The sequence below is a fragment of the Neopsephotus bourkii genome, unplaced genomic scaffold (assembly GCF_033783945.1).
Source record: "Neopsephotus bourkii isolate Nb327-2 ecotype Australia unplaced genomic scaffold, CSIRO-AGI_Nbou_v1 NB_272, whole genome shotgun sequence".
Lineage (NCBI taxonomy): Eukaryota > Metazoa > Chordata > Aves > Psittaciformes > Psittacidae > Neopsephotus > Neopsephotus bourkii.
In genome coordinates, this window is record NW_026900781.1 from 20918466 (window position 1) to 20937856 (window position 19391).

Sequence of the window (19391 nt, forward strand, 5' to 3'; positions counted from 1 at the left end):
CTGTGTGGTAAAAAGTAAGGTATGTCATGCCCTGCCATTTTTTAGCTAGCTCTAAAAATAGCTGAACTTGATGCTGCTTTCTGCTCAAAGAAAGGTCTTTAAGTATGCCCTCATAAATGGCAAGACAGGTTTGGCTGCAGTCTGAAATATACATGAATTTATGAATAATTTAACTTCTAATAAGTTGTTCCCTGCAAGGCAGCAGCTCTATTTGTTGGTATGTTTGTGGTTGTGATAAACCACTGAATTTTGTTCTAAACCAGTATCTTTAATCCTTTGAGCAATATGGAAACCATGTAGGCAGTAGCTAATGTGTTCCTAGTGGGTCAGTAGGTCTGGTCTTGTAGAAAGTAAAGCGTGGTTTACAACCAGTGATATGCTGAGAGTCTGCTGGGTACCCTGGAAGAGCCCTGGAGACCCCATGGTGTTTGGGAGTGACTTTGGAGGGGATGCCGGTTTTTCTAGTCTTTAGGTGTTGGGATTAACCTTTTCTAATGGGGCATCTTGTGCAGTCTGGGTCTTTGTGTTTCTTGTACTATGTACAGTGCTGATCCCATAAATTACATTTCTTTTTGGTTTAAAGTCTTTGTTTAAAGAAGTAGCTGCCTTTCAAGCTTAGCTGTGTTTCAGCCTAATTAAGTTAGGAACTTGGGGGCTTGCATGAATAGCTGAATAATAGTTAATCTCTCTTTGATTCACTGGTGCAGTACTATGGCTTTCATCTTCATACCTAGATTTCTTCTACCTTGGTGTTGACTGGTCAAGCACTGGCACTTGTTGTGCCCTTTCCTCTTTAATGCCAAGTGCTTCTGTGGACGTGTTGTGCTTCCCAGGCTTCTTTGGAAAGTGATAATAAAGATGGAATGCTCCTGGGTTTATCCAAAGTCTTACTTATTTTGGCTCCCTGCACGCATTTTGCAAAGCAACTCTTCAGCAGCTGAGAGGGCTGTTACAAAGGTCTCTCCTGAGCCACAGGTAATGCAGGTGAGCAGACTGTTCCTGACCCGTGAGCTTTGTTTCTCTTATCAGCGGACATTGTCAATTTCCAAACAAGCAGTTGCGATAGTGGCTTCTGGCTGGGCAGGAGCAGGAAGGCCTTGGGGGAGGAAAGGCGTGCAGGTGGGTAGGTTTAAAGGCACAGGAGAGTTCTAGGGTTTTGGTGCCTTATAACTAAGCTATGTGATCATGGCTAAAGATAATGAGCCCAAAACAAGCAGTGGGAGAAAGTGTTGAGGCTTGGGTTTCTAAAATTTGATGCCTTGACTTGCATAATATCAGGATGTGTAATATTTTCATGGAGATTTAGCTCTACTTTAAATAAGTAAGGACATCTCGATGCAGCAATGTTGGTAATCCCAGGATGAATATAGGACACAGTTCCACCTGAATTATAAATACCTCGTGATTTTGGCTTCTATCTGGGTACAAGTTGCTTGGTTTCTTAACACGCCACAATCCAAGCTTCCCATGAGAGAGTTAATGAACATCTAGGGAAAGATGTCCCTGACCATGGCAGTGGGCGTTGAACTAGATAATCTTTAAAGGTCTCTTCCAGCCCAAGTGTATGACTCTCCGAACACTGTCTGTGTTGGGACTTGGGAAAACCCCCTAAACTCTGCTTAAGAGAAATTGTCAAAATGACTAAAATCCAGAAGGTAACAAGTGCTGATCTTGATACAAATTACGTTTAAGTAGTGGTGACCATGGTTCAAGCATAGCTTCTGGAAATCTACTCTTACACTTATTGAAGTGCCTTTCTGCATTGCTGCTGTAACTCCCTGGTGGGTAACTGAGGGGTGAAATGGCCCTGTGTAAGGCATGATGCTGTGTCATCCTTTCATGCAGGGTTGCTGGTGCAGCCTCTGCAGCCACCTCTATGCTGTCAGGGATGGGGCAGGAAGTCTCTGCCACAATGGGTTCTCTGTGCTCTCCACAGATGTGCCTTTGTTAACTAATGACTTGTCTAACTTGCCACCGTTTTTTAACCCCTGGATGATTGTTACACTGATTTGTACATTGACTGTAGAGCTGCTTTTATTGCAGATGTGTTCCTGGAAAGCTAGAAATGATTTTCAAATTTGTAATTAATTTTTATTTTAATTAAGCTATCAAACCATCTCACTGGAGTGCATGGCATGTGTTGAGAGATGACCATTTACCACTGGTGACTTCTGCAGTGGGGATGTTCAGAACTGACTATGAAGTTCTATAGGAGATTTTTCGTTTTGGCTTTTAAGGAAGCTCTCCCTGAGAGACCACTGGCTTTGAAAGACTGCCACTATTGCTACCATATTGGCCTGGAGAGGCTGAGCTTCAATGATGCTTCCTTTAATTTAGCAGAAAGGAAGCAGAGCAGCATATGAAATCAGGAGTAATGGAATTGGTGTGTTGTAGTTCCTGACTTTGCTGAAGGAATTGAATTGCCTTAGGACTGGATAGGGGTAGTTACATTCCAGCCTGTGTCTTTTAGGCACCAGATGGTATCGTGAGAGCTATTGTTAGGAAGTAAAAAAGTCTCTAGGTTGTAGGCACTGTGTAGAAAATAGACTTAAAGAAAAATTGGCCATTGCTCTCTCTTTGAAAAGGGCAGGAAGAAGCTGCGTATGACGTTATACATTATTGTGTAAAGTGGTAACTGAGTTTTACAGGGCGAGTGATGTTCAACCCCTGTGGTGCAGCACTGTCTGTGTTATTCACACAGATACCTCAGGAAGGGCGGGTGTAGATGTGCGTGCTCTCGGCTTGATTCATGACCAGCCCCTGCCCACTCCTAAATATTCAAGCATCAACTTGCTGTGAAAAATGTCTGCTGGAAGCTTCTCTTGCAGCAGAAGGACCATCAAATTAATCACATATTTTATTTCTGTAAATGTCACTTTTTTGACAAAAAGTGACTGGATACCATTTTATTTGAGGGAGAGACTTGCACAGCGTATTGGGGTAGATGACAAACTCCTTGCAAGTTGGCTGAAGTTGTGTGTTACCTCTGGAAGCTGGATGTGTTTGAGAAGAGTCTTAACATGATCTGGAGGGACTAAAATGAAGCATGTGTCTCCATATACTTCTAGCTGTGAGCCTAGATTTTGTAACTGTCCTCTACAAATGGAATCTTGCTTATGTGACTATGAGGTGGGGATTTAACTTCTAGGAGAAGGAAACATTGTGAAAGCATGTGTATATCTGAAAATATACACAGAAGTTCTGACGGTCACATTTGTGCATAAACAAACATGCTCGTGGCTATCTGAAGATGAAAGGGAACTGAAAACGTGACCAAAACAATGTTGTAAGGGCGCTCTCTTCAGAAGATCTGTTGGGTGATAAATGTGCTGCCAGAGTTTAGCTGTGCTCATCGTATGTATGAGCAGCTAGAATTATGATGAAATTATAGTCACTTCTTCAAAACAAAGACAAGTTGACACTTGAAACAACAGGGAAATTGTAGGAAGGCTGGCCCATGAGCAAGAGGGAAGATGATGTCATGTGAACGCTGTCATGGGATTTAGATGATTTAAACTGCATCACTGCATCTGCCAAAAACTTGCAGCCCTCAACAAGTAACTGTCAGCTTTTGCCTTCATTCTTTAGTTGCAAAATACTACAGGATTTTCCATTGCCAACATCTTTTTCCCTTTTCCAGGATGAAAAGGTGTACTACATAAGACTTTTATCCTCCCTGGGTCCTTGTGCTGATGTAAATAAACACAGTTTTACCACCAGAGCTAAGCAAAGGGCCAAGTTCTGGGTGACCTCCTTGGTGAAGGAGCAGGCAGTTCGTAGGGTTTGCAACAATTTCCACTGGACACATGAAAGTGATGTGGAGCTCCAAGGGTTCAAAATTAATTTCCTTACAGGTGAGGAAATGTCTGTTGCTCCCTGCAGAATGAAGTATTTTAATTGCTGCAGAGGGGGTTAAAGGTAGTATGTGCAGTGAGCAGAAAGTTATTGTTCCATTCTGAGATAAGTTATGACTTCAAAAAGAAAATTGCTTCCATTAAGGCCAAGTCTTTTTTTGAGCAGCCAAGTTAAAACTGGAAGAAGGTAATAATGAGCTGGCAGAGGAGGAACACATTTCCACTACAAGATTTATTTGCAGTAAAGTGTAAAGTGGCTTTTCATAATTCCTACTGTTCCAGACTTAAGGAGTGCTGTAGGGGCACCAGCTTCAGCAGAACTGTTGAGTGGAGTTTTCTGGCTGTAATGAGCGAGGTGCCTGTCAGATTTTTCTGCTGCTCTGAGATTCATAACACATTGGTGGTTTAATTTTTTTGAAGAGTAAAATTACAGATGGCCAAAGCCATCTGAATAACTAGTGATGTGCCTGAAAACACTCACTTCTTTTGTAATGACACTTCTGAGGGTAATTCAGTAGGGGTTGGTATCCCTCCAGGTGGCCAAGATGGAGCCTTTTTACCCAAAGGAGGTCTGAGCTGAAGAAGCATTCATCAACTCTTGGTATGTTTCATGTTCACATCAGTTGAAATCAAACGTCCCCTTCCTGACTAAGGAGGCTTTTCCTGAATCCTCTTCTGTTCTACAGTAATTTGCCAATAGTGCTTCTCTTTGCTCAATTTCATGCTTCAGCATTTGTGGGAAAGTTGTTTCTTCAGCAGTGTTTGGGTCATTTTGTTTTACCTCAGAGTTATTAAAAAAATAAACCAAACAAACCAACCACCCCCCAAACCCAACAAATAGCTGTTTTGTTGATTCACAGTGTGGTAATATGAGGAGTGACTTTTTTACTAGTATAAAAAGTAGTAAAATATATTGTCTGTGTTTAGGCAGAGGAAGACATATTTGGTTTTGCATTTATATTTGTGTTTGACTTGGATTCTTCAGTGCCATAAAAATCTGATTATGAGTGAGTAAGATGAAGTATATTTTAACAGCACTATATTAAGCAGCCATGGAAAATTCCCAGTCTGAGCTTGTGCAGGCTTATGAATATTATGAAGTCCATGCACTTTGGGTTTGTTGTCTTGCCTTTATTTTTTTTTTTCCCTTCCTGTTTTCAGGGTTATTTTTATTTATTATTTAAGAAAAAGCACCTGTCTGGGCAGGAAGAATTAGTAATACTTCATTTTCAGTGCTAAACTTGCATTTTAATTTAGGCACCCTGATAATTTAACTTGAACTTACTGTGCAGCCACCTTCTTTCTAACTAATGTAAAGCAACATCCTTGCAACGGAGTGCCTGTGAAGTCCTCCCAGGTTTCACAGGCTGGGGAACTGTACCATGCTGTGGGAAGTAGGTGTTTATGGAATTGACTGGGCTGATGTTGTCAAAAGAGCTGGTTGACTGAATTCATTCCTGAGTAAAATAAATTGCCATGTAAAGGATTGTGCACCTGAGTAGACATACTTTCAGAGGTAGTTGAGAGCCAAGTCATGGCTCTCTGGTCTTTGGAGTCAATAAGGGTTGCTCGTGAAAGCGTGCTGCCTACCGTGTTGAGTAGCAGCTTCCAGCATGCCTTTTGGGGTGGCAGTGTGTGTGTGTGTGTGTGTGGGGGGGAGAATCCTGAGCAGGAATATGTAAACCTACTGGAGGATTTTCCTTATTGTAGAAAAGCATGCTTTTGTGAAACTTAAAATTGCTGCACAGCCTATGTATGTTGTCTGTCTGTTGCCTGATAAGAGGTGTATGTCAATCTGTGGGTAGCCTAAGGTATTGATTAGTGTGTTTTGAAATATGATGACTTATTGAAGACAAGATGGCTGGAGTAAAAAGAGGTGCTTGCTCATCTTGCTAACAGCAGTTGGAAAGCGGTGTGTTAGTGCTAGCAGCGTAATCCCTAGGTCTCTGCTGTTGTTTCATTACTTTCATCAGCTGTAAAATCTGCTGGATCTCACTTTTAAATACCTCTTGTCTCAAGCAGCTGTGTTCTTGCCAAGTCTTTCTCTAGTCACACATCAGTTTTTCTAATCCGGGGAAGCACAGCTGTCCACAGCTGGCACTTGTAGGCACTTCCAGGCTGGGAAGATGCTGCTGCTGGTCACATCTGGCAGGTCTTTGTGTGAAGGAAACAGGATCTCCTCCCTGGATTTAGACCAGAAATGTTGATTTTTAGATTCTCAGCCCAAGTAAGTCATGCTGATAGTAAAGAGTGCAGTCTGACTTCAGACCTGGTCCTGGAGAAGAGACACTCCACTTCTGGCTTGAGCTAATCCCCTCACCTCATGGGAAGAGGTTGGTTGCAAGGGTTTCCCCCCTTGATATGTGAATGATGCACCTCTGGGAGATTACAATGTATAGTCAAAATAGCTTGGCTGAGAATGTCCCTTTCCTGCTGAGATGCATTTAGCTGTTCAACCCTGGTTTTATTATGCTTTTGCAGACTGGACATAGTAAAGTAGACGAGAGTCTCACCCCAGATGCGTTTCCTTGTACTCCTCGTTTATCTCTGGGATAAATGCCCCCTTTGTCAGGTATTAATGTTTTAAATCACTTCTGTTTGGTTAAGCTCTTCTAATTGCTTTGTTGTTTAGTTTCGGATTAAATCTTCTATCAACCTGCATCACAGTAAAACAAGCAAACAAAAAACCCATACAGAAGCAACTGCTGTGTTTTTCCGCTTTTTCTGCTCCCGTCGAAAGTACTTAGTTGAAGTGGTCATTTTTCCTTCTAACTATTACCAGTTCTTGTAAACATGTATTAAAAAATATCAGTGCTTGTGCAGGAAATGTTCATCCCTGTCATGAAAACAAGGATACAGAATGGGAATGCGTCTAAGGTGTGCCTGCAAGTGAGGAAACGTGCCACACCTCTTTGTTGAAAGGTGGATCGCAGATTTTAAGCTTCTTCGGAAAGATGCTACAAGCAATGAGGAAAGGTGTGTTGTCATACATCCAAGGAACCTGTGAGTTGCTTTGTATCACCTGCCTTAGGGTATTTGTCTATAAATTCAAGATGGAAAACAGGATGAAATTACAGGGCTCAGTACAGCATATACCATGAAAGTACCCATGACAGGAGGAGAGAAAGCTTGCTGGTATGCTCCATTTCTGGGTTTTCTGCTAAAGGTGCTCCTTTCTGGCAGCTCAGTGGTGAACAAACTGAAAAGGAGTCAACTGCTTATTGTATGTAATATACAAAAAAAAAAAAAAAAAAAAAAAAAATTACTTTCCAGAATGACTCGGGTGACTTGCCCTGTAGATGATTCATTTTGTAGTTGCACAAGCGCAGGAAAATCAAAGCAGATACGCCAGTAAGAGTAGTGTTACTGGAAGAAAATGTATCTGGTCAGGGAGAAGCAGACTAAGCAAAAGCAGGAGATTGCTTTTCGGAGGGTTGTGACCTTGAGGGGTGGAATATAATGAATGCAGTGTTTCAGGCTGCTTTTTTACCTTGCAACTGCTGCATACCATTGGTATTCATCAGTAGCAATGGGGCTCTGCAGTGGGAAGCTTTGCCAAGCATCACCTTGGCTCTGAGAGAAGTGTAAAGCTGATAAAATGCAAAACTGCTCAGTATGCATGCAGGAAATGCCTTTTACTTCATGGCTTTCTATCTTTACCTGAAATAAAGCTTTGTTGCTAAATGTGCCTTTACTATAGATCCCAAACTCTCTTTTCTACTATGTTACACCTCTTGTATGTATTACAGTGGTGTAAAATGCCACTGGTGCAGGCTGCTTTGGGGTCATAAAGCTTCTGGGAAAGTGATTAGGTCTGATCCACAGTCCTTCTGCTTGTACTGTTGAGCAGCTGAGAGGGAGTCTGGGCTGGCATTATATTTCCACTACTGCCACCTCATTTTCCTTGTCCCCTGTGCTGGGGAAGCAAATTAGGTGTTTTCAGGTGCCTGTTGCAATTGATTTTTGTCTAAAAGCATTTGATCACAGGTTTGAGAAGTAACATGTGAGCAGCTATATTTACTGACACTTTGGTGTTTGTTTCAGGGTTGGTAGATTAGATCCTGTTTGCGAGATGTTTACAAACTGAATGAGTTTTGAATTGAAAAATAAATTATTTATAGGTTGTAGGTTTTTACCCTTCACAGTTTGATACATTCTCTTAATATTTCAATGGGGTGGGGAGGTCCTTTCATATTGAAATACAGCAGTGATAAAATCTGCATTTTACATCTCAGTTCATGGCAGAATGTTAAATTTTGCCAGGAATCTTTCTTGAATTTATGACCTGGAGAGGAGAAGGAGGTAATCACTGGAGGAGGAGGAGATGGGGAGAGCTGACAGACAGACCTCCTGCCTGCTCCAGACCCAAGAGGTGTCCACCAAAGTCTCAGAGGATGCTTCATCTCAGGCATCCCAGGCTATGGGGTGGGAGTTAAGGTAGGATAAACAAAAAGAGGACTTAAAGTACATGAAAGGATACTTCTTTGGGGTTGTATACAGGTGCATTTAATTTATAAGGATCCTGTTAGTATCATATTTTTCAACTGCTATGGATGCAAATTAATTCTAGCATAAAGGTAAAGTGGAATAAGCTCTCTTCCTCTCCCTCCCCCCTCTCACCATGTAGACCTGTGGGCTTGTTTGCAGGTCTTCTAGGGAGTCTTAACTGAGGGTTGCTTTTTGACTCTGTTCCTCCACCCCCTTTCTCAAAATAGAGAATATCTACTTAAAAACGTATACCCTGACTATTCTTTTCTTTAGGTCCTTACTTCTGGGTTGAAGGTCCCACCATAACTCTCTAGCAAATGTATTTGCTCTTTTCTGTGTAGAAATATGATACCTGTTACTTAAGGGGTTGTCAGTGCTTTCATATGCTGCTAGGATGTGATTAAAATACTGTTGCCATCTCATTTTTAAGACATGCATTTCATTGGTGTATGCATGGCAGGGAACTGCAGGAAGATGGAGAGGAAAAAGGCATTGGATATCACTTGTCATCAAAAATGCTAACTTCCTTCTGAGTTACAAAGTTCTTTGGGGGTGTTTTCTGGACTTCATGTTTCCCCTGCATGGACTGCTGCCGGGATGCCTGACTGTGTGTGTCCTGTGAAAGGAGCCAGGCTGAGCTCAGCAATGTGCCTTTGCATTCCCTGCACAATCTGTATGCATAAGCTGTGCCTCCCAGCCTTTCTACCTCGGCTGCATGGGAATAAGCCAGTGCTCTGCCCTTTAATGATAAAGCGTGCCATTACGTTTTGCTTAATTGGTTGTGTTTTCATCAGGTGATCTCCAGACAGGCAATTTGGAGCTGCTCAGTGATTATTGTGGTTTGCAGTGTACAAATTAATGTGGGAAGTTGCAAACACGAGCCTTGCAACTTAGGACTTCAGTGGCAGGATCAGCTTTTTCTGTGCTGACCTGAAACATGAATGGTAAGGAGGAAGAGAACAGGCGGGTGTCGTGCTGCTTGCTATTTGTAGGGGCATCCACACACTCCAAAGGATCATTTAATCTTCCAAACCTGCTTTGGTTTGGAAGTACCACAGGTGGGCTTTGGATGTAGAGGAGTGCACTTCCCCAAGGCAAGTTGCTTACATTATGGATTTTTAGGATTGGTCAATTTTCATTTAATTATTTTTTAAGTATGGTTGGGTGCTGGGTATGTAGTACTGGTTCCCTAATACCTCAAGTTGTTTCATAACCCATATTTGACTTGTTCTGTGTGATTCTGGTTTCTTCTTCCAAGTAACAAGTGATAGGAGAAGAGGAAATGGCCTCAAGCTGTGTTGGAGAGGTTTAGACTGGATATGAGGAAAAATTTCTTCACTGAGAGGGGGGGATCAGGCATTGGAACAGGATGCCCAGGGAAGCAGTGGAATCACTGTCCCTGGAAGTATTTAGAAACCATGTAGATGAGCCCCTTAGTGACATAGATTTGAGAGCCTTTGAGACCTGTGGCTAATGACCAATTCAGTACCTGGAAACTTTTAAAGGGCTAAGTTTCTTATGAGGAGCCAAGTTGTGTGAATAAGGCCCAATAAAGAGGGTAGTGAAGATGATGTTTCTACCATCCATTTGCCTCACTGGTTGTTGAGACACTGGTCCCAAGAGGGTAGCTGTAGGAGGGAATGAGAATAGGGTGCTAGCATAATATCACACATGTGGATTTAGAAATCCTTCTCTACCTTGATGCAGGTTTATGAGCTTGTCATGTAGCATAAGTTACCAGGCTTGGCAACTTTTTGCTTTTGGACTGGGAACTCCCAGCACAACCAAGCATGGTGGATGAGCTACAGGCATTTTGGCAGGCTGTCCTCATGTCCCCCGAGTCAGTAATAGAGCTGCACAGCAGCATAGCTACTAGACGATACGGAAAACATTCTGTTAGCAGAAGTTAGTGGTGATTTAAATGGGCTTGTTTGGGCAGTCGTGCTGGGATAACTGCTCTTGCTATATTGCTGTAGGCTTTGGTGAATGGTTTTTAGTGGAGAGTCTCTGTTCCCCTGCTGCTTTTATGTACACTGTCCTTCCTCTGTTCTGTCTTCCTTCAAATACCTGTTGAGGATAAAACCCCTCAACTCCCATAGACGTGGAATTAGTGTGTGCATATATACAGATTGGTTAAATTCAGTTGGCTTAAAGGAAACAAAGTTTTGGGGGTTTTGTGGGTTTGTGTTTGGTTGTTTTGGGTTTTGTTTGTTTTTGTTGTTGGGCTTTTTTTTAGATATATTTATGGGGTTTTTGTTTATTCTTTTGCATTGTAGTCAGGACTAATAAAAAGCACATGGTTTTGGAAAAATGAGTGCTTGGCAAAACTGCTGTCATCAAAGACAGAACTGCAACTCTTACTGAAATCTGTGAAGGCAGAGTTGGGGCTTGTTTGGTTCTTCGGGTAAGTCTTAAGTTGTTTTGCTTTGTTTTTTCTGGATATTGAATAGTCATCTTTAGGAATTCGAATAAGGGGAGAGAATTACATGATACTTTTAAGATGACCATGGATGTAGCAGGTGGTCTGCATTTTACCTAGCCACTGCTACCCCTCACATCAGCATAGACTGTGATGGAAAAGTAGACAGTGTCTTCACACTCTTCAGCAAGAAGATGGGGAGGACTGTGCTTGGCCACCTGCATATATAGAGGGGAATCTCTGTGCTGTTTGAGCATAACTGGAAGATAAAATGCATAGGGCTGGTGTTCGTGTTGTTTTTTTTTAGTTCTTATTTTTTAAAATCATGTATTAATATGAAGTGGTGCTCTTGTAAGAAGGGCTAATACTTTCGAAGGCCTGGGAAAGGTACAAATTTATTCTTGTTCCCTCTCAAGACAGCCATAGTGCAGGTTTTAATGCGGTTTTATGTTTGTAAAGTGGTATGCCCTAGTCAGTGCTGTGCTATCTCCAATTACTGAAACAGAAGGAGGTGGAGGCTGTTCAAGGTTAACCAGCAGCTGTTGTGCAGACCTCACTCAGGAACAGGAGAGCTGGTGCTTTGATCTGGTGTGGGGGATGGACAGGCAACAGAAACATCTCATTTTCAAGGAGACTGTGTTCTGCAGGAAACTAACTCACACCCCACACACCCCCCCAACTGACCTTATATCCCATGGAAACATCTTCATGGCCTTGTTCTGCTTTAAAACAGTAAAGCAAAGTAGGATTACTCACACATAAATTTGTTGAGAGAAAGGCATTAGTGGTGTACTGCTGTGTTCTCAGAGGAAATGCTGATTAGTCCTGTGTTCTGAAAATGATTTTTACCCAATTCAGCTGCATTAAGTATGTGCCTAGATTTAACTGCATAGTCAGTTCATGGAGTTTAAGGTACTGAAATTTAAATTACATGCTCAAATGCCTTTCAAATCTGTGCTTTCTCTCACTATCTACAGAAACTTAAGGTTCAACTAGTCCTTCTGTGTAATTCTGTCCATCCCACTCCTGCTCTGGATGAAAACTGGTGGTTTTTTGAGTATTCACAGAGGGAAGACAGGCTGGCTGGAGAGGAATGGAACCCATCAGTAATCCTATCTTGGAGTGATTTCTGGAACATTCATGTATTTCCCTGTTGTATGTTGTGTGGCAGTAGTGTATACAGACCTTTGTGGTGGTTTTTGTATTCAGGCACCACTGACATCTGGCTGTTGTGGTAGCCTTGTTTTGATGAGCACAGGGAAGTTGTACTGGGGAAGCAAAGGAGAGGATCTAGATCAGTACTCTGAATGACAGAATAGTATGTCAGGCAAATGGCCATTGCTACTTGTTTCCCTGAACTTGGGTATGGTCCTTCTTAGATAAGAACAGGTCAGATCTTCTGCTTAAGAGGCTGAACACTTCATTTTCAGGTTGAAATTGGGAAGGTATATCCAGCTTCCAGTGAACTTCATGTTTGCCACATAGTTGTCTGGCTAGGCATGCAGATGACATGTTAATATTTAGGGTACTGAAGTGTTTTCAGTAGAGCATAGCTGACACTGAAGGACAAGGTTTTTAGAAGCAAAACTGTTCATTAATACAAAATTATCAAGTAAGTTGTATTCTTTCCTGGGTAGCTTCTTCCTTGCTGTGGCCTTCTTTGTTTGAAATCAGCTTGTGAATTGGTGAAGGGGAGGAACAAGGATAAACGTGATTTTGGTTATCTTTTGCATTATAAAGCTATGTCCAGCTTGACCTAGTTAATAACATCTCTTCCTGTCTCTCAAACTTTGTATTTGGAGGCAAGCTACTGAGATGTGTATACAAAAGGTTCTCAAAATACAAATTGGCTATTGTTTTTTTTTGCTTTGCCAAGTCCTAATAGCAAAATGCTTTTAGAATGCAGATGTAGCACAACCTACATTCATTGCTGTTAATTTAAAGCAGTTTTAACTGCTTTGAATTGACTGCATTGATGAGTTGGCTGGATTTGATATTATAATGTGAATTAATAGTGTTTTCACTTGGATGAGAACACAGTTATTATACAATATCTGCTCTTTTATATAGAGATATCCTATATATGAAAAAATGTGGTTAATATGCAGACAGTTCTTTTATTCGGCATACAACCTGTATGCCTCTGAAATCTATTCTGTTAATTACCATTTTGTGATGAATGCTCTACCATTTTAACTTATCTCAACTAAGTTCTTAGTTAATTTTGTGATTTTCAGTCTATGTGTCCAATATAAAGTATAAAAGGATTTTTATCATTTCCAGGAACAGAATAGAGGGGAAGGCAAGAGGTAGTGTTTGTGTTTTCAGCAGCAAAATCTGAGAGGTAGAAGGACTAGGAGCTTCTCTGGGTGGTCTTACAGCCATGAGATTTGCAAACCTATTTCCTTTGACTTTTGCAGTTGGTAGAAGTTTATTTGCAATGGAAATGATGGCATACGGCCCTTCTTCTGCAAATGCTAGTCCAAGTATTTTTACAACCTTGTTTCACAGAAATAAAACCCACTGTGTTTCAGTAAGTTCTCCGTGGCTTTGTTTTGCCCTTTTACCTCAGAAGAACGAGGTGTTGGGGAGCTCTGGAGTAACCCAAGTTACTAGGCTTCTCTCCCCAAAACAGATTCAGATCAGTTCCATGTGCTGTCATGTGCGTTGAGTGGAGTCTTTCCTCAGGTGGGTCCCATACAACAAGTCTTGTGCATAAGTTAAGTACTCTGGAAGATTTTGTTCTCAAAACTGTTACTTGTTCATAGTTAATGCATGGTGGAGGGACAGCTGCCCAGTTGGTGGCTGTAACTTGCATAGTTTGCAAGGTATCTTTTGCCAAGACACTTTTGTTCCTTCCCTCCCCCAGAGGGGAAGGTCTTGCAGCCCATGGACAGATAGGGTATTGTTGAGCTACCTTGCCAGGGAACACGTTGTATTTGCATTTCAGATGCCTCGGGCTTTGTGAAATGCATTGTTCCAGCCTCCCATGAATAGCAGCTATTGACCCCTAACAATGTACATTTGTTTAAATCAGGCCCTTTCCTCCTCTAAAATAAGCTATTTTAGGACTAGCCCAACCAAGTGAACTCTTCTGTGCAGGCCCTTTTTCCCCACTTTCATAGAAAGAAATATGCAAAATTAATTATTTAGTACAAGATGGAAAGCATTCTTCTCCTTGTGAGAGGCTATTTTGAATGCTGAGGTTTTGGCAAATGTTGTTGCTGCTTAATGTTATAATCTTTTTCTTGCCCTTGAAAGCATAAACTCGAGCTTGGAGATTTTGGCAAATAATAAACTAGTGGAACAACAGGAGTTAGGTTGTCCTGAAGCACGTGAAGAACTTGACTGCATTTTGTCAAATTGGCTTTTTGTCCGTTTATACATGTTTTTATATGGATCAATTTTATCTAGGAGGAGGAGGGGGAGGCTGATGGGTACAGACACTTAATGCCCACCCAGAAAGCATTTTTCTGGGTGGTGGGGAATGTTGGGCTGAATTCCCTTTGCTACTTGGGGTGACTGCAGTACATACCTTCCTTTGGCCATCACCTCTGCATAGCTTGGCGGAATCAGTAGTCACCATCATTAAATCTGTTACAATTTCTGAACAAAGCTATGGTTATTTACTGGAGGGGGGTATAAGCCTTTCTCCTGTGGGGTTTTTAGGTTGAGGCAGGAAAGTCCAGTGAAGTAAAAATTTTCTTTGTGCTGAACAACCTTGCTGTCCTTCCATTTTATGCCAGAATGATCCCATCAGTAACAACAAAACATTCAAACATGAAGCAGGGATTGTCAGATTTAATGGAGTTATTTCATGGGCTGACAATTCATTCTTATGGTGTCCTGTGATAACTCAGGAATATTGCCTCTCATGAGGTTTCTACCTAGTATATATACCCAAATACCTAGTATTTGGGATGGATGCATTAGAAAAGTATGCCAGGAGGGACATAGACATACTTGATAGGGTCTGAGGAAGGACCACAAAGGTGTTGAAGGGACTGGAGCATCTCTCCTATGAGGAAAGGCTGAGAGAGCTGGAACTATTCAGGCTTGAGAAGCCCCTGAGGGGAGGCTTACACATATATATCATTAGCATATAGAAGTATGTGGATGAAAGGTGCAAAGGGGACACAGCCAGACTCTTCAGTGGTGCCCACTGACAGCACCAGGGCAATGGGCACAAACTGAAATGCAGGAGGTTTCCTCTAAACATGAAGAATCACTGTTACATTGTATGAGTGACCAGGTATTGGCACAGGTGGCACAGGGAATTTGTGGAGTCTCCATCCTTGGGGATACTCAACAGTCATCTGGACAAGAGTCCCGGACAGCCAGCTCTAGGTGGCTGTGCTTGAGCAAGGGTTTGGACAAGTTGATCTCCACAGATACTTTCCATCCTTCTGTGATGCACAGGTGAAGCGAGGTGGCTGGGGACATACTGCAGTCTGAAGCAAAAGACTCAGTTCACCCCACTTTGAGCAGGAGCTCTCTTACTATGCACTGCTGTGCACTTGTGCCTTACAGGCTTTAGACCCACACTGTGGTGGACTAAGCAGAGCAGGTGGCATGTGTCAGAGCACATTGCACCACCCCACAGGGGCTTCTGGGCAGCTGCAAGCCTCAAGTTTTCACTCCTGAGTACTCTTGGGGACAATGGGCTGATGGCAGCAACTGCACTAATGCTCTTTCAGACCCTTTGTCTCCCCCCCCCCCCCCAGCAGTTGTAGATATTCCTTACTAATGAGGATGTTGCCTTCCAAAGCTGTCATCACACATACACCTGTACCTAAGGGACACAGGACATTCTATTTACTGGCTCCAGTGGTGTGATACCAGAGGAAGTTCAAGAGCAGTGCCCTTGCATCGGCCTTCCTCCCTATGGAAGGAGCAGGGTGAGAGGTGCCCTCGGACTGCTCAGCATGAGGGTTTTCCTGCAGCTTGTGAGCATTAAAAACATATCACCCTTGGGTTTTCTGCCAGCTGGAGTCTGATGCAGACCCAGGGGAGCAGGTGGAAGTCTCCCCACTGCTGTCACTGGGTTTTGAACTAAATACTTAAATCCTTTCTATTGTTTTTATCACTCTGGAGAGTCCTGTCCCCGCTGCTTCCTAGCCTCCTGCTCCTCCCTCCCCCCTCAGATGCTAGCACGCTTTTTTTCTGTTCCCCTCTGCCCTCACCTTGTGCTTTTGAGTTGACATATCCTGCATTTGAACTGCCTTGGACTTGCTGTAAAGTTGGGAACCATTTGGCTTGAGGTTCTGGAGGTAGAAGAGGAAACAGCTCCGCAAGCATTTGCAGCATTTAAAATACAAATCTGTTTGCCAAAAGGTGGAAGTGAAAAAAAATGAGGGATGCCCTTACCTGGTTCTCTGTCTGCAGCTGAGCTCTCAGCATTTGCAGAAATCAAGCAGCAGGGGTCTTTACATTGTGAGCATTATTTTGTGTCTCAGTGCTGCTGTTCTCCCATCAGAGAAAGCAAGGACAACCTTTGGATGGTAGCAAGCAAAACTAATCATTTGAATTGGCTTTTCTCAGTGATTGTACACCCAAGTCACAACCTCATGGTCATGAGGGTACATCCCAGCCCTTTTCTGCTTATTCTGTAGGAGAGAATTTTGCTCTTCTGCTGGAAATAAAAAATCTCCGTTCCCTAAATACCACTGAACTGTTGTCTTTCTGATATGGACCCTGCTGGCTGTTTGCAGAGAATGGGAGCATAGCTGGGGTTGGAGGTCAGGCTATGGAGTGCTGCTGTTCTTGCTCAATGTTTTCATGCCATCTGAAGCCTTCTGCACTGGAGCAACTTGAGTGGGTTTTGTTCATGGATGGCTTTTGCTGCAGCATCAGCTGTGGTTCCTCCTCCCTTGTTCTCAGTGCTGGTCATGTCTGTTTTCTTGATGCTGGATCTACCAGCTAGGTGGAAGTTGAAAGTCTGTGCCTGCCCTGTCTTCTTAGACTGATGTAGGTTTCTCACCGATAGTGTCTCCATTGCTTCCTCACCTCTAAAAAGCAAATATTGTTATTTTGTAACCTTGCTTGCTAGCAGTTTGTTGGCTTTTTTTAAACCCTCTGTGTTGCTGGGCAGCCAGGAGAGGAGGACGGTATAAAGGGCAGCGTGGCTTAGAAAAAAGGTGAAAGATGATTGGGGGACGTGCTGTGAGTGCCTAGCAGAGGTTGAAAATAAACAGGTAGGGAGCCAGCCGGCTTTGTGGAGGATCTTTTAAACTGTGTGTAAATTCAAACAGCTCTTTGTAATTTTACGTGTGCTAACATGAGGCACATGACTCACAGAATTGGCTCCAGCTGCTGTTGCTGGCTTTTGGGAACTTCTACAGGGGGGAAAAAAAGCACTTAAGTGTAATTCTCCTGTGTTTACTCTTCTGACAGAAACCAACAAATACCTACTAAGAGATTGTTTTATTTATTTCACTTGCTTATTTGGATTTTGTTTTTGCCTTCTCTCCTTCTACTTTATAAGTATTTCCAGAGAAAAGTATTAAGTGAAGTTCTTTTTTCACTAAAAACTATTACAGTTATGGTATCCATAACTCTATTTTGTTTATTGTAGGGGTCTCGGGTCTGGCTGCGAGAAAATAATCAGCATTATCCCAGTACTGTGCATTCCTGTGCGGAAGGAGTCGTCGTATTCAGGACAGACTATGGTCAGGTATGGGCAGTGTTCCTGTTTACCTCTTTTTGCCACTCTGTGGAAAAGAAGCTTTCTCCTTGTGGGCAGGGCAGAGGTGAAACTAAAAGCCTAAGGTTTGTGAATAAAATATTCCTTTTGTATGACCAGAATGTGCAACTCAGTTTTAATAGCTCTTTCCATTGCCTGTCTGGTTAGTTGCTATGATTATGCCTGACAAAGCTGAAGCCACACTGCCAGGTATGAGAGCCTTGTTCCCCATAGGTCTGTGGTTACATATTTTGCAATAGGTAGGTGGCCTCTCTGTGGTTGTATTTCCTCACAGTAACATAAAAGGGGGCTGGCACTTGGCACTGTGGCATCACGGTAGTGGAGTGCCACAGGTACAATGGGAAGCAGCAAGGCAGAACTGGAAGAGCAAAACTGGGGCAGCTCCAGCAGCTCCTGTTACAAGAGGATTGAGGGACTGATTACACCTGCTTCCTAGCTGTCAAGCACTCCTGGCTCCTGCTAGGAACAGAGGTTCATCCCAGCATCTCCTTGGGTTATTTTGGCCATCCCAGGCAGTGTGTCACTGTTTGGCTGGCTGCCAGTAGTGAAGGAAGCTGATGGGGAGCTGGAGCTTGTCTCTCCCCCCCTCCTTTTTTTCTTTTTCTTTAATTAATTTTCCTCTTTACACCATGGGTGGAGGTGGTGGTGGTGGTGAAACCAACAGACTTCATTGGTTTGGCCTGCTTGTGTTAAAAGCAGGTGATGCAAAACGGGAGGGTTGTAGGTAGCAGACTTCAGATCTGTGATGTGGCATTTGTCTCCTTGGCAGGTCTGAGCTGGCTACTGCTCAGCCAAAGGCACACTAGCAATTCACTGCATTTAATAACTTAATCCTTTCAAGGCTTATGTTTTCAGGAGCACACCTTGTGTGCAAAAGGACCTGGCCAGCTGACATTGCCCAATTAATACTTTTTTTTTTTTCCCATTGCTTTTCCTGATAACCTTTTAGCCCATCTTGCCCTTGCTGTTTGATGACCTGCACACTGCAGAAGGTTGCAAGCAGGTGAAATGAAACTAAGATAATGCCTGATGATTATCCCTGTTAGCCTGGAAATCCCTGCAATGCTGTATATCACTTTGAAGAGCAAGGCAGGGGAAGCAAGGAGTCAGGTTGCAGAAATATGGGGTGATGATGATTTTTTGAAGCGTGGCCAGTGTATTGATTCCCAGACCCTTTTGACAGCTGCAGCTCATATTCAAGCCTAATGACAAACTGATGAAAGTGTTTGGACCTTATTACATTGTTATTAATCTTTGATTCAGTAGCTTGTACTAGACTTCGCACTTTTTCATTTTTCCACTGAGCATTTTGCACGACTCCTCAGAATGTGATTGACAGGGTGGTGGGCTAGGAAGGTGTGTTTGCTGAAATTGTGCTCAAGTTTTACTTTTGAGTTTGGATTTCAAGCCTGTGCAAACATCAGTTTGTAGAGTAATGGAAACAGCGTAACACAATACATCTTAATTTCTTTTTTCTGTTCTGAGTAAGATAAATTGGCTGCAGAATCCTGCAGTGGCATACAGTTGTACGCTAGAGGACTATTGGTTGTAGGGAATCTTACCCAATGCCAACACTGCAAGAATCTACAGAACCTTTTAATATTTTAAGAAGTTGCATCTCAGGTATTGAATTTTTTCTTGGTAATCACATGACAATGTAATTCATTCTCAAGTATTTTTGTGTTGCCTGAATGTTTCAATTAAGCAGTCTATTAGTTAATTACCATTAAAGACGATTGCAGTACTGCCTTCTGCTGTTGTCACCCTCTGTGTGAGGTGGTTATAAAACAAGCTGATTTCATAGGCTGTGGGGAAAATATGTGAAGGACTCAGTGCCTGATGTTTTGGTAACACCATGTCTGTGAATAATATACTAAAAAGGAAATTTCAGTTTGTAGGTTTGGGTTTCCCTGAGCAAATTGCTATG

The 19391-nt window shown here is 42.5% G+C and overlaps 1 protein-coding gene across 1 annotated transcript in view; it reads left to right on the forward strand.

The window, feature by feature from the left end:
- The window catches only part of MYO10 (myosin X), a 159558-nt gene that overhangs the window by 12744 nt on the left and 127423 nt on the right, over window positions 1-19391 (forward strand). Inside the window, exon 2 of the mRNA XM_061346703.1 lies at window positions 17336-17434. Coding sequence (XP_061202687.1) covers window positions 17336-17434 — 99 coding nt within the window. The remainder of the gene's footprint in view (window positions 1-17335; window positions 17435-19391) is intronic.